The sequence below is a fragment of the Agelaius tricolor genome, unplaced genomic scaffold, assembly GCF_023055355.1.
Source record: "Agelaius tricolor isolate 1412-34295 unplaced genomic scaffold, bAgeTri1.0.p SCAF_3, whole genome shotgun sequence".
In the NCBI taxonomy this organism is placed as follows: Eukaryota; Metazoa; Chordata; class Aves; order Passeriformes; family Icteridae; genus Agelaius; species Agelaius tricolor.
The window spans coordinates 63,969,333-63,983,221 of record NW_027269263.1 but is presented as its reverse complement, the minus strand read 5'-3'; the positions used below and the strand labels follow the sequence as shown (position 1 = coordinate 63,983,221).

Sequence of the window (13,889 nt, the reverse complement as noted above, 5' to 3'; positions counted from 1 at the left end):
TGTTACAAATCAAAGAAGTTATTTCCTATCAGTAGCTGGGTAAAGTATGTCAAAATAGTTTTTCTTGAAACACAGTCAATTTAGCTTAAAATAACCATACATCTTTTAAATCAGGTGCTTTGTTTCTTGAATATGAGCACGAATAACAAGATAAAATGAGACTGCAGCTCAATTACTTTTCATAGCTGTGATAAAGCTACACCACTGAGCAGCAGTACTTCACTTTTCCTACACAGTGCTGCATATTATTCAATCATTTGTATGGAAAGTGAGAATCAACGTGACTCACTACAGGCAAGGAAAGTCCTGTGAGCACCTCATTTAGCACTGCTGTTGGGGAAGTTCTTCTTTAGTCCATTTCTAATCCTTCCTCCCATTCAGCTGGTTTGTGAATTCTTTGATTCAATAGGAAATAACACCACCATTAAGGAGCTGAAAACTGCAGCCTCTAAAGGTGCTCCTGCAGTAACTGCAGCACTGGTCTGTGACTACACAGTGCTTATGCAGAGAAGGGGAGCCCACCCAAACACCTACACTTATAACTGCTGCTTTTCATCTGTATTTTAGTTGGGAATTTCTGCATCCTTCCCCCTTTGGAATGTATTTGAACACCAGCCTCAACTTATCAGAGGATGAAAAGGATCCCAGAAATATGAATTGCTCACATAGTGGCAGATACTTGATACTCACTCCAGAGAACAAGGTTACAGTGTTCTTGTGCTACTCATTCCTCCTGCTGCAGGAGCACCAAGGGCCCACGATAAAGGCATCATTGTGCCATGTTCTATAGAAAGGAGCACACAGAGAGGCCCAAAGACTAAGATTTAAATTAAAAACTATGTAATGGCAGAATATTATCATGCCAAAGGCATGTACTCCTGTGTATGCCAGTTAGTCATAATAATTCAGGACTCCTAACTGGCCATCAATCAAAACAGAGGCAGACAAATGTTAAGAGATTATTCTCCTTTATAAAGACACAAATGGAAGAATTCTACTATCTCTAATGTAGGTATATAATTTTACATTTACATTTTAATGAAAAAATAATTACATAAAAATATATCACAAATGAAACATGTAATGAATGTTTAAATATACATAAATTACTATCACAACCATCTATTTATCATCCTTGTTGTTTCAGAGACACACAGCTAGAGTATCATAAAGTCAATAATTTGTAAACAAGCCAACCTTAATTTCTAGTACAAACATGGCAGAATAAATGAAGTGCAAAAAAAGGACACATTTGGGGAACACTGTGTGTATATGAAAACACTGGAATTCCAACATCATTAATGATGGTAATTTTCCTGCCACAGCTCTCCTGTCAGCTCAAAACTAACAATAGTTTCCTGCCAGTGCCAACATTTTGGTTTACAAACAGAAATTACATCTCTTTAATAGTAGGTATCATGTTGCACTAATTTATTTAGAGAAGCCCCATCAACCTGCCAGGAAAAAGCCCAAATGAAAGAAGATAGATTTAAAGTTCCCTTTATGGAAAAATTAATTTAAAAATAAATGTAACACCTTTTAAAAATATTCAGTCAATGTATCTGAAATGTATGCAAAGGGCTTTATAAATTTAACTTTACTATACATTGATTAATTTAAATTAAACAGTAAATATTTTAAAATACCTCTTTGTTAGCAAAGCCCTATAAATGTGGCATTACTGAACTTGAACCTACACCTGCAAATACAGCTTCTGGATGTGATTAATACATTTTTGGTAACTGCAACCTCCTGTAAAGATGCAGCTTCATTTCAGACTATGGAGATTGAAGACTTACTTTTTTCAAGTAAATACATGGCAAAATAAAAGTCAAAACCTGTTTATCTGCCTCTTTGACCTAAAAATAAATTTTAAGTGCAAGGGAAGCCAGAACTGACATCCATAAATATCCTAAAATGTGGCCAAAAATAAAGGATTAAGAAAACAAATTTAAAAATTAATTTTAAATCTATTTAAATACAGACAAATTTCAAAAAGTTTTCCTTTGTGTTCTGATTTATTTAAATAGCTGTACTATGAGAAAAAAAATCTGCAAGGTCTGAGAAGCTGCATCATTGTCAATTGAATAAATAAAAACCCAATATAATAAAATGCAAATATTAAAACAACAAGTAAGTTTCTATTAACATGCCTGCATTTCCCCCATGTGATACACCAGTTTTGTGCAAAGTATTTGGGTTTATATTTCATTGCTACTCATGCACCCTGTGCATTCAGAGGAGCAGTTTAATTACAGTATTGGTGAGAAACTGGGTCATCCAAGATCTGATTAGCCCTCTGGAGATGCCTCTCCTTGCTTAGCACAGAGGAAGCCCAAGATTACCACATTCCTGAACAAGTTAAGCCACAGTTCATGCACACTTCCAGCAAGGCAAAACCAGCAGTTACCAGAATCTCACGCACAGGTTATTGATCCCCACCCCTGCACTGCTCTCCCTGAGGGCAGCAGTGCATCCATGGCTGCAGCTACCCAGGCAAGAGCTTAGGGACCCCCCAAAATTCCAGGCAGCCTCATGAGTGCTCCTGTAACAAGGAAGAATGCAGGAATTCAGGCAGGCAAAGGACACTGACCCATTACTGGCATGGGCAACGTTTTAAGGAGGTCATGAAATGTTAAGACCCTGAGTTCAGCCTTGGCTACTGCAGCCCAAACCTTTCTAATGAAACTTCAATCAAAATTTCCTTGTTGAGACCACACAGATTTCTGTAACTCATTAGTTCTGATCTCTGAATCTGTATTTTGAGTCAGAAAATGATCTCCAGCCCAGTTGCTCACAGTCTCACCAGGTACCAGCTGCACTATAAAGAGGAGATGGAGCAGCAAGTAGCAGTACCCCAAAAAAAAGAGATCTTTTTTTTTTTGCCTCAACAAAAAAGTTGAGGCAACACAGAAGAGCAACAGTGAAGCAAGAGCAAGTGACAAGTTCTCCTAGTACAAGATTCCAGAGCCAAACAACAACATGTCTTTTTCATGCTTCACCACCCCACTACAAAAAGTGAATAGTGTACTACTACTGCTGCAAACTCTCATGTGTCTCAACAGTTACAGTGCTGAGTTCCCTCGACAGCTTCTGTAAAAGAAGAGGAACAATTAAATAAACACTGATATTAACAATGAAGCAATTTTAGGGGGTCACTAATATACAGTAGTTTACTATTTAAGAGTCTTGTGGGTTTCCTTCAGAAAATGATCTCCAGCCCAGTTGCTCACAGTCTCACCAGGTACCACCAGGTGCACTATAAAGAGGAGATGGAGCAGCAAGTGGCAGTACCCCAAAAAAACAGAGATCTGAAAAGTTGAGGCAACACAGGAGAACAACAGTGAAGCAAGAGCAAGTGACAAGTTCTCCTACTACAAGATTCCAGAGCCAAACAACAACGTGTCTTTTTCATGCTTCACCACCCCACTACTAAAAGTGAATAGTGTACTACTACTGCTGCAAACTCTCATGTGTGACAACAGTTACAGTGCTGAATTCCCTCGACAGCTTCTGTAAAAGAAGAGGAACAATTAAATAAACACTGATATTATCAATTGAGCAATTTTTTAGAGGGTCACTAATACACAGTGGTTTACTATTTAAGAGTCTTGTGGGTTTCCTTCTTTTTCACATAGCTGAGTTGCAGGAAGATTACTATTATTTAACACTTAAAAATTTTTACAAACATTTCAGAAGTCTTCAAAGTCACCTTTTGCAAATCTGCATTATGGCTCTTTGTCCCCTGTAGCCAACAATTCTTTATTATTCACAGCTTCAGTTTTTCATAGAGAATTACTATTTCAAATTTTAGGAAACATAACCCAGAACACACAATAGCTTCTCTTCTATTTGTCAAGTCACAGTTTTTATGAAGATCAGAAGATAACTGTGCTGTGAAACCACAACAATTGTGAAAACACTTCCCTAACTACAGCTTCAAATTTGCATTTTATGACTAGACTTTCAGGGCTCATAGTTCAAAACTAAAACAAAACCTAGCATGCACCATAATAATCTGACACCCTTGAACTCTTCATTATTATGATATTGTTGAAGTATTTTAGTTTATTTGTAAGCTTTCCTTCCCCAGCATGCAGCTGTCTCAGTGCATCAGAACCTACACTTTTTCCTTTCTTTCATTCAATCTCAGCTCATTGCAAAGAAATGATGACTCCAGAGCCTCTTCCACCAAATGATTCAGTTTTTAAATTATTTGCAACACTTTATAAAATGCACAGCCACCTACACTTTGGGTAAAACAAACAAAAAGTCTGTTTCCCAGTATTTTGTTTATGAACAGTTTGACTTGGTCCTCAGTTCACTACAGATTCATTTGACACACCAGGAGGGGAGATTGGGGCTGAGGTGGGAAAATGAGCCAGCCTTAATTCACAGACTTTCCTTAGGACAGGGAGCTCTAGAGATGCCCAGGACACTTTCCTCAGCTGCAAGCACAGAAATAATCATGTGCAGAATGGTTTGGGCTGGAAGCAACCTTAACATCATCCAGTTCCTATGCCCTGCATAGACAGGGACCCTTCCACCTGCCCAGGCTGCTCCAAGCCCCATCCAGCCTGGCCTAGAGGGACTCACTACAGCACTGAATCTTGACCTGGCTGACCTAAAATGTTAAGGCTGACCTTAACATTTGTTTTAATTCCCAAGTTCATTGCTCATGAACAGGGAAATTGACAGCCAAAACTATTTCTTGACATACACTATGAGAACACAGAAGAAAAGCAACAAAATCTATGTTTTCAGAAATCCCAAGACCACAAGGTTCCTCTGTGAACACAGGCTAGAAAGCCAGAGCTGTAATGAGAGGTCAAGGTATGCAACCAACCATCAGACAGAAGCAGCCTTTAATCACAGCACTGTGGGCTTGATTTGAACTGGAGAGGCAGAAACTGCCCCCATCATTACCAGGCCACACCAAGCATTTGCAGAATGTAAGATTACACTGCACAGCAGCTCCCAAAATGTGTTCTCTCACACAACATGTGTTCCTCCCCTCAGTCAAACAGACAGAAAACCTGAGCTGATGGGAGTGAAGCACAAAGAAACAGGTGACCTTCCCAAATGCATGCAGCATTAAGTTTTTAGTGTGTCAGAAATAAAACTAAAAGCAGAAAGACAAAGTCAGGAAAGAAATATTCTGTATTGTAAGCTGGCACTGCATCTTATATATTCAAGGGGCAAAAATGAAGATGTCAGCAGCTTGTTGCAATAGTGTGCACTAATCTTAATTTTCACTGCAGCAGCTCAAATAATTTCATTGTACTGACCTTTGCTCAAAGGAGTAAAGCACAGGAAAACCCCCAAAATAAAGAGCATGGTTTAGAACATTAAGAATTAATCATGATGCTACACATTTTCTGGCCACTAAATATCTGGAGAAAATGTAGATTAAATCAACTGTTTGTGTGGTGGGACATTCTAGGCAGGTTGCATCCACCAGGATTTCTCTGACAAGGTATCTCTAAATATAAAACAAATCAATAATCAACTTCACCTAGCTACACTGATACTACTGCAAACCTTTTAAGGGTATGACCTCAGTGTCCTTTAAGGCATACAATGGAAAAGCACAATTTCAAATACAAATCTGTCTTACCCTTATTTATGAAAAGAGACATTTACAAAGCTATTCCACAGAAATAAAAGCCTCAACAGAGACTGCTTCAGTTTAAACACATTTTTTTTGTATTGTCCAACAACAAAATATCACTATCAATGGTGAACCCTGCAAGTCTGTCAATGCTCTTCCCAACACTGGGAAAGATCCAGTACAACAGGATCCAAAGCAGGCTATTGTAACTATTAAAAAAGTTTGAAAAAGTAATTCTCTCATTCACTTTCAAAAAGAAATTAACTTATCATGAGCTTAAAAATAACCATATGTGTGTTTCATAAGTACCAGGATATTAACAGATTTACTTCTACAAGACATTTAAATAAAATAAGCTTTATGTAACAAATTTTATATGGTAAACAACAAAACAAATATCATATGGTAAAAATTACTTCATCTAGTGAATAAAGTTGGCAAAAAACCCAAACAGATATGATCTGCCTGTGAAGAAATTTAGGACAGATAATAGAAAAAGGATTTAATCATTTTAGGACTTAGCATCTAGCACAGCCCTTCACAAAGAGAAATGGAAATATAAATTGAATCAAGTACAGCACAAGAAAAGAAGTAGGATTCAATCATGTAGCCTGCACATAACAGCATTCTGGAGTTTTCTGAAGGCTGAGATTACCTCATTTTAGATTTCTTGTTTGAATGACACCAGGTGATGCAGAGTTGAGGAATACTAGAGACTCCCATGATTTTTAATACATCTAGCTATTCTAGGTGCCCACAGTACTGGTGAATAAGCACACATTTAGAGAACTATGCAAATAAATGCAGCTTCCTAAGAGATGGTACTTACCTTCTTGACTGAGATATTTAAGAAAGAGGAGCATAAAACTAAGGACTGTGCTCATAGTTCAAGTTTCTCTCAAGTAAACCATAAACTAAGAAATTCAACATCAGCCAAACAGAAACCATCTACTCTTCTCTAAACCATATTTTTCAAGAGTGGCACTTTGTGTTGTGCCCTTGAAGCCCATCACAGCACAGGCTTCAGCATCCACCCCACCACAGGAATGTGGCACCCTGCACTGAAGAACATCATTCCTGACCACCACAAGAAGTACTGCCAAAATGTTGTCTTGCATTTGAATAAGGATCTTCATTCTTCCTAATGAACAGCTGAACCCTCCAGCCTGGAATCAGCTCAAAATCTGACCAAAACCAAGGGTGTTCTGCTCTAGCACTGTCTGTGTGTGCTGTACCAAACCAAAATTCACCACGGCAGCACCCTGGGAGTCACACTTAACACAGCAACTGAGAGTCATTATTGGTTATGTGTAAGACTGCACATAAGGCAATGAAAAACATGAAAAGCTCCATAAAACAAATAAATATTCACATACAATGTCTGACAAATCAGCATATTCTGGTACTTGAATAACTGCCTGGAAATCTGTCATCTATACAATACTTTAAACATCAGAAAATAAACAAGTGTGAATAGCAATATGAAAGAAAATAAAAATAAATCAGTGTAAAAACTAAAATAGTTCTACCTACACCAGCACAAGAAATTACACCAAAAAATAAAAATTAAAGAGTTTCTGAACTATAGGTAGTTCAGAAACTCTTTGGAGCTTTTTTTTTTGGTGCAATTTTTCCTCTGCTGCATTTAGCAAGCATTTCCTTCATCATTCTTTTTTATTTCCAGATGTCAAGAGCAATCATTTTTCATTTAGTTTGACAAGAAATTGAACCAACAATTTTCTTTACTCATTTCCTCCCAGAAACTCAAATGGTCTTATTTTACTGAGAAAGGATATAATTATCCTATGAACAAGATGCTTTGCCTTCAGCACGTTCAGTACAGTTGTGCTGAAGCTGAGCTGCTTTACAAATATAGTTCCTGTGCAAATGAAGTTTTATCCTTATTTCTACATGAGACAAGGCCAAGCAACATTGCTGACAGAGGCTGCAGGAAGAATTCTCACATCTGCAAAGCTTATGAGACCTTCAATACTCAAAAGAGTTCACCAAAAGAGGTTATCTCACCCATCAGATATGACCTAAAGCAAAACTTCCGGTGCCTTTCATCTGGTTTTTTCCACCATAACAGACTTTAAGTCAGTTTTCTGTGGCTCACATCATTCCAAGGCATGCCAGAATTCCTTTGGGATCAAACCTCTATACTGGAATTTGAGTAACTTTTTTTTTTTTTCTCTCCTATAAAATGAAGTCCATTGATTTTATGTTGGATTTTTAGCAGTTATTTTCATTTACTAGGCAGTCACAAATTTTGGAATTCCCAGGAAACCCAAGGCATTTTCCCCTCAGAGTTACATGTTTTATTTATACTGAATAAAACAAACATCATCCTGTTGCAGAACTCAACTTTTTGAAAAGGAGACCAGACTACAGAGAAGTCTTACAGAGCACACATTGATCAAAAATTTGCAGATTAAAAATGGCATCTGCCAACTCTCAGGTTTATTTGGTTATTTTTACAGGACCAAAGTCACAAAACTCAGTTGTGAATTAATATTTTCAAGGAATAACCACCTCTCAAAAGCTACTACAGAAATACAGTTCTTCTAAACTACAACCTAAGGGTTTCTTTTTTTCTGAAAGAAAGAAATCTACTTACTCATGACTGGAAACTTCTTTGTATATAATTCAAGACGGGTCTTGAAGCAAGGTATTTTGTTGGAGAAGGTTTCTCAGAGGTATACATGTCCTGAAGTGGGAGGAAAATAAAAACACAAATAATTTTTTCAACTTCAAATCACTAGAATATATGTTTATTTATAAACTGTCTTTCCTACTCTCTTTTCATCCTCTTTGTTAAAAAAACAAAAAATAAAGGAAAACAGAGATGTGTTTGTTATGACTGGGGAGCCCTGGTGCTTATGGATGTATTTGGCTGTTTATTGAATCAAAACGGGCACGTTCCTCTAAAAATCACATTATAAACTTGTGTATGCACTTTGAAAAAAAACTGCTATAAAATATAACATTTCTTATCTCTTGGGAGCAGTTAAAAAGTTAAAAGTACAAGACTGCAACATAGATATAGTAACTGAAAATTCCTAAGTGGTATTTTCCTTCAGGAACCTCAGATAGCAAAAAAAACCCCACTTTTTAAAAGAGAAGAAATGCAATTAAGATTACTAAACACATTTGGCACTCACATCAAACATTTCCTTCTCAGAAACAAAACCTGAAAAGTTACCATTCCTAGCAACTATAAAGCTTCGGTTCCAGCAATTCCTCATTGATTTCAAAAAGAGATACCCAAGTAGGGCAGATATGGATTCACTAACAATAAGCCTGGCCCTCCCTGAAGCCAAATATAGAGGACTTAATCTCCAACAATGACAGCACAGCAAGTACATTTTGAAAATTTTATTATATAATCCCCCTCCTGCTGCTAAAAGCAAGTTTATCCAAGTCTGATTGAACAGTTAAATGAAAGGAACTTCACTCACAGCTGAGGTGAAAAGAAGAAATCCAATGTATCTACTAAGCTGTACAGAGTTTTCTTCTAATACCTGCACAAATGCAGACTATCTGTACATTAAGGAATATTATGTGATATATTTCCTCTTTTCAAAACAAATTAGAACCTGCTGAACCTCACCACCTGTGCTAATCCAGCCAGGTATCTTGTGCTGACTCAGATTTCAAGTCTCAACTCTCCTGATCACTTCATGCTCAAAAAAAAAAAAAAAAAAGCAAAGTAAAATGCAAAAAGACCAAAAAGACATAAGACAAGATTTAACTTTCCCTAAATTATGACTTCACATAATATTTACAGATGTACAGCACACAGCAAAGTAGTACAGGAACTACTACTAAAAAAACCAGGACATCACAAGAAGGTTCCTTTATCAAATGCTAAAACAACTTAAAAAAAATAAAATAAACATCAAAGCCACACACACCAGAAAGAAAAAGAAATCCAGCTGCCAAAAGGAAGCTTTTGGTAAAGCTGCAGATTGAAAATTACAACCAACTTTTCTGCACTGAAAAAGTAACAGAGGGAAGAGACTCAGTAGGGAGAGACAGCAGCTGAAAAAATCCACACACAAACGTTCTAAATAAGCAGAGATGAACACAAAGCCATGAGCTGCTGCATCAGTGAAGAACAGTTGGGACTGCAGGCCCTGTCAACTTTCCATGAATGCCTGCTAAATTAAATATTTAAGCACACACAGCCCAATCAAAAGTGAAGTGTCTGTTAAAACATATCATTAGAACTTGTCAGCTTCCTCTTGATTACTGGCATCAAAATTAGCAAACATAACTCCCATGACATTTAATTATTTACTGGGCTAACCACACCTGTTATGTTAAGGACATCAAATGGATCAGACATCCCTCAAACCAGGTCCAAAGCACTTTTGACCAGTTTCACACTAGCTTGGGGCCCGAATTCTTCTTGAATTTTATGCATAATCAACTGAAAGACCAGAGTCTCCCATTCAACTTGATTTTCCAAAGGCATGATCTCCCCTTAGTTTTGTAAATACAAACCAACAATAGTTTGCCTCTGAGACACCGTGTTACATGACATTTTATTGTGTGTACCTACAGGAAAAGGCTGTTCATTAGGAAAAAACAAAACAGCAGCTCTGAAAACCACTTCAGGCTAATAATAGCTTAATTATGCACCCTCATTGCTTAGAAAACTCTTGTCATGCAACACTGAGGAAATGAGATGGGGATGATACAGAAGCTCTGTTCTACCTGAATGTGTGAAAAGTGAAGGCTCCAGTGCCCCAGAGCGACCTGACCTCCGACTCCCAGGCACAAAGTGCTGCTCCTCTGCTGCCTCCAGTGTCTAAACATTTTGTACAGCTATTGCTAGCATCTGTTTAGCACACAATGCAGACTTCTGGGAAATTCACCTGTTGCTCTCTGAAATGATATATGTTTTATATCATTTCCCTCGTAAATAACTTTTTTTAAAAAAGGAAAATTTTGTCTTTCATCTGGAATTTTGAATCCAGCAATAGCAAGCAATGTTGAAAGTCAACACTAGCAAATAGCAGACAGTCCCTGGTTTCCATTTCATTGCAATAGCAACACCTTTACCTAGGGATGTGTGTTAGACACTAAGCTGTTTTCACTTTGCTTTGTTTTCTATTGCATTGCAATAGCAACACCTTTACCTAGGGATGTGTGTTAGAAACTAAACTGTTTTCACTTTGCTTTGTTTTCTATTGCATTGCAATAGCAACACCTTTACCTAGGGATGTGTGTTAGAAACTAAACTGTTTTCACTTTGCTTTCTCAGCAAACCTGATTTATTTCAATGCCTGCAGAGTTCTCTCCTGTACAGAAATACCACCAACTAGTACAAAACAGAAATAAAGACTATTACTTGCTCAGTGGCTTTCTGGAAGACACCATCTTGGAAAAACTTTTAATGCAAAACAGTGCCTGACTCTCTTTCCGCTTTCCCTTGCAATCAACAAGGCTATAATAAAAATAAAAAAATAAAAAAATAAAAAAACAAACCACCAACCCACCCACACATACCCTTGATCTTTGTCTTTTCCTCAAGAGCTAACCCCTGTATTCCACCTCATGTTTCCTCCAGTGACACACTTCTATTCTCTCACTCCTGGAGTATCACCTCCAGTGGCTGTGAAACTACTGGCACTGAGATCTGACAGGAATACCTGCAGTGAGCAAAGCTCTTTGCAACTTCAAATTCACAAGCACTCACAATACATTCAATTACCTGTTTCCATAGCTGGTGCCAGGTCTCTTTTTTACCCAATACTCTGTTTTAGAATAATTAGCAGAAGCCAGATTGCATGCAAGTTAGAGCATATTGTGCTTCTATGCAGTGTGATTCTACCCAGAGAGGAGATTTTCCCTAAAGTTGGCAATTAAGGATTCAGGTCTAGCCTGTGTAGGTGTTACTGTAGGATCTGTTTAAGTTAGATACTAAGGAGTTAACATTAAGAATTTATTCCCCCAGTTCCCAAGACCAGCAATCACAGGAGCAGCATGCAACTGCCCTGCTGAAACTCACAAAGACTAAACAGCCTAAAGAGAGCCTGCCTTGCACAGATAAGTATTTTAGTGTCATTCACCATCTTCTTTAAACCAAACATTATGGCCCCTCACAGAAAACAGAGAGATTTCAAAAGCACTATGTTTTAGAGTTGCACAGATAGCTGGCTGGCAAAACATTAAGTCTGAAATTGGTGGTTTCTGTGCTGTATAATCAGAGGGCAGAGGAACAGCTGGTTAAAAGGCAGTTCTACTAAATACTTATTTTACACTGCATCTCAGCTGAACTAACTTAAAAGTTATAATCAGAAACAACAAAAGTTAAAAAGGAGTAAAACTAAGTCACTTCAGAGCACAGTTATCAAAAAGAACATAACAAAAATGCCTAATATAGCACCAAGCCTCTGAGCACCCCAGCTGAGTAAAATGCCCAAGACAGCACAAATGCACAATTCACAACAAAGTGCAATTGCTACTGTTTCAGAACTACACAGAATCACTGAGTGGCCACAGATGAGGAAGCACATGGAAGTACAAATGAAACAAGCCCAACGACACACCCTCCTTTGTTCATAGCAGGAATATTTACACTACAAAGCGTTGAGGCAAATCGCCTTTAGTTTCAGGCACTGCTGATTGGCCGCTGTGTTTAATACACACACGCCTGGTAGAGTTGGAGTTTCGACTGTCACACAGCAGCTCTAGATTGCAGGGCGCGCAGCAAGCTAAAAAACCATAGAAAACAAGTATTCAATGTACTTATCCTAACTGAAATGATCCTCCACAAGATACATTCGTTGTGAACAGGGCAGATGCGGATTTGTTTTCACTCCACTGTAATTCAGTGAGAGCTGAAAAGCAGCTTCCCTCACAGCCAGTTTTCAGTGCAGCTGCCTTCTCCAAGCAGCAAACGGCACAAAGAAAGTTATTCTCGAGCATATGCGGGTGAACAACTGGTACAGGAGTTTGGAGACAGCGACTTTTAAGTCACCACTTGACTCTCGTTCAGCTGGCAGCTCAGTGGCTTCGGTGGTTTTTTACAGGCAGCCATGCACGCCACAGAAAGAACCTGAAACACCTGATAAATAATTGGCTCTTTGCTGGCAGTCCCAGCGGAGACTGAGGGCTGGGAGAGGGCCATGGAGACCCAGGGCTGAGCACAGCCTGAGGGACGCCCTCTGTCCCAGCCCACCGCTGCCAGCCTGGCACTTTCCACCACATACCTGAAGTATTACAACAAGCAGAGGAGGGAGCAGGTACAGAGAGAGCAGCGGTGCCAGAAAGTCACATTAAAGGGTTCAGCCATAGAAATCCTCCCTACTCCCGACTAGGGCGGCACTGTCGCCTCCCACATGGCCAGAAGAGGGGGGGCTCAAGGAGGCCCCAAGTGTCGGACCTACAGCCATGACTCCCTCAAGCACACACCTACACGCACAGCCCCCAGCCCCGCTCTGACTGCGGCCCCTCACGCCGCCACACCTCACTCCAACCTCACAACGGGACCAGGGGCATCTCCACAGGGCTTCCCCCGGGCTCCCCCAGCACTCCCGGCTCCGCCGCGTCCCGCAGCCCCCCACGCGCCGCCCCCTCCCCAGCAGAAAGATCCTCCAAACACACACACACCCCTCCGCTGGGAATGGAACAGTCCCAGCACCCCAGTACCCTGCGGGAGCCGGCTCCCGCCACTTCCACCTCCCCGGCCTCGCGGGGGGTTGCGCCCCCCGCCGGGGGAGGATGGTAGCGCCCGCCTCCCCTCAGCCGGGAGGAACCCGCCCGACTCAATGGAGGGTCCGGCGCGGCGCCTCCACACATGCGGCTTCCCCCCCCCGCAGCCCCGCAATGGACGGGTCCAGCCAGCCATCCCGGGGCCGCACAATGGCCGAAGCAAAGCCCTGGCTTGTCCCTACCTTTGCTCGGCTTCCTCCTCTTCCCGGGGCCTCCCTCCGCCGCCTTCCCCAGCGGCGCGTCCCTCCTCGCTGCCCCGGGACCGGCAGCCTCCGACCAGGAAGTGCCCCGATGTGACACCGCCGCTATGGAAACCCTCCCCGCCCCCGCCCCTCCCACAGGGCTGACCCGCCGCCGCCGCCGCCATCTTGGGCTCGGGACGAGGCTCCTGCCCGGGGCTGGGAGCTGCTGGGGGAAAAGGTGGGAAAAACACAAAATAGGCCGGGGGCCCTCAGAAACTCCTTGGCTGTGCTGCATGAGTTGTCAGGGCTCTCAGTATGGACACCCATTCTCCTGTGTCCAGTTCTGGGCTCCTTAGTGCTACACCAAAATCATC

The 13,889-nt window shown here is 40.5% G+C and overlaps 1 protein-coding gene across 1 annotated transcript in view; it reads right to left on the bottom strand.

Annotated features, from left to right (window-relative positions):
• The window catches only part of USP6NL (USP6 N-terminal like), a 115,379-nt gene extending 101,739 nt beyond the window's left edge, over positions 1–13,640 (bottom strand). The window contains exons 1-2 of the mRNA XM_071424109.1: positions 13,516–13,640; positions 8,229–8,318 (exon numbers count right to left, since the gene is read on the bottom strand). Coding sequence (XP_071280210.1) covers positions 8,229–8,232 — 4 coding nt within the window. The 5' untranslated portion in view covers positions 8,233–8,318; positions 13,516–13,640. The remainder of the gene's footprint in view (positions 1–8,228; positions 8,319–13,515) is intronic.
• Between the last annotated feature and the right edge of the window lie 249 nt (positions 13,641–13,889).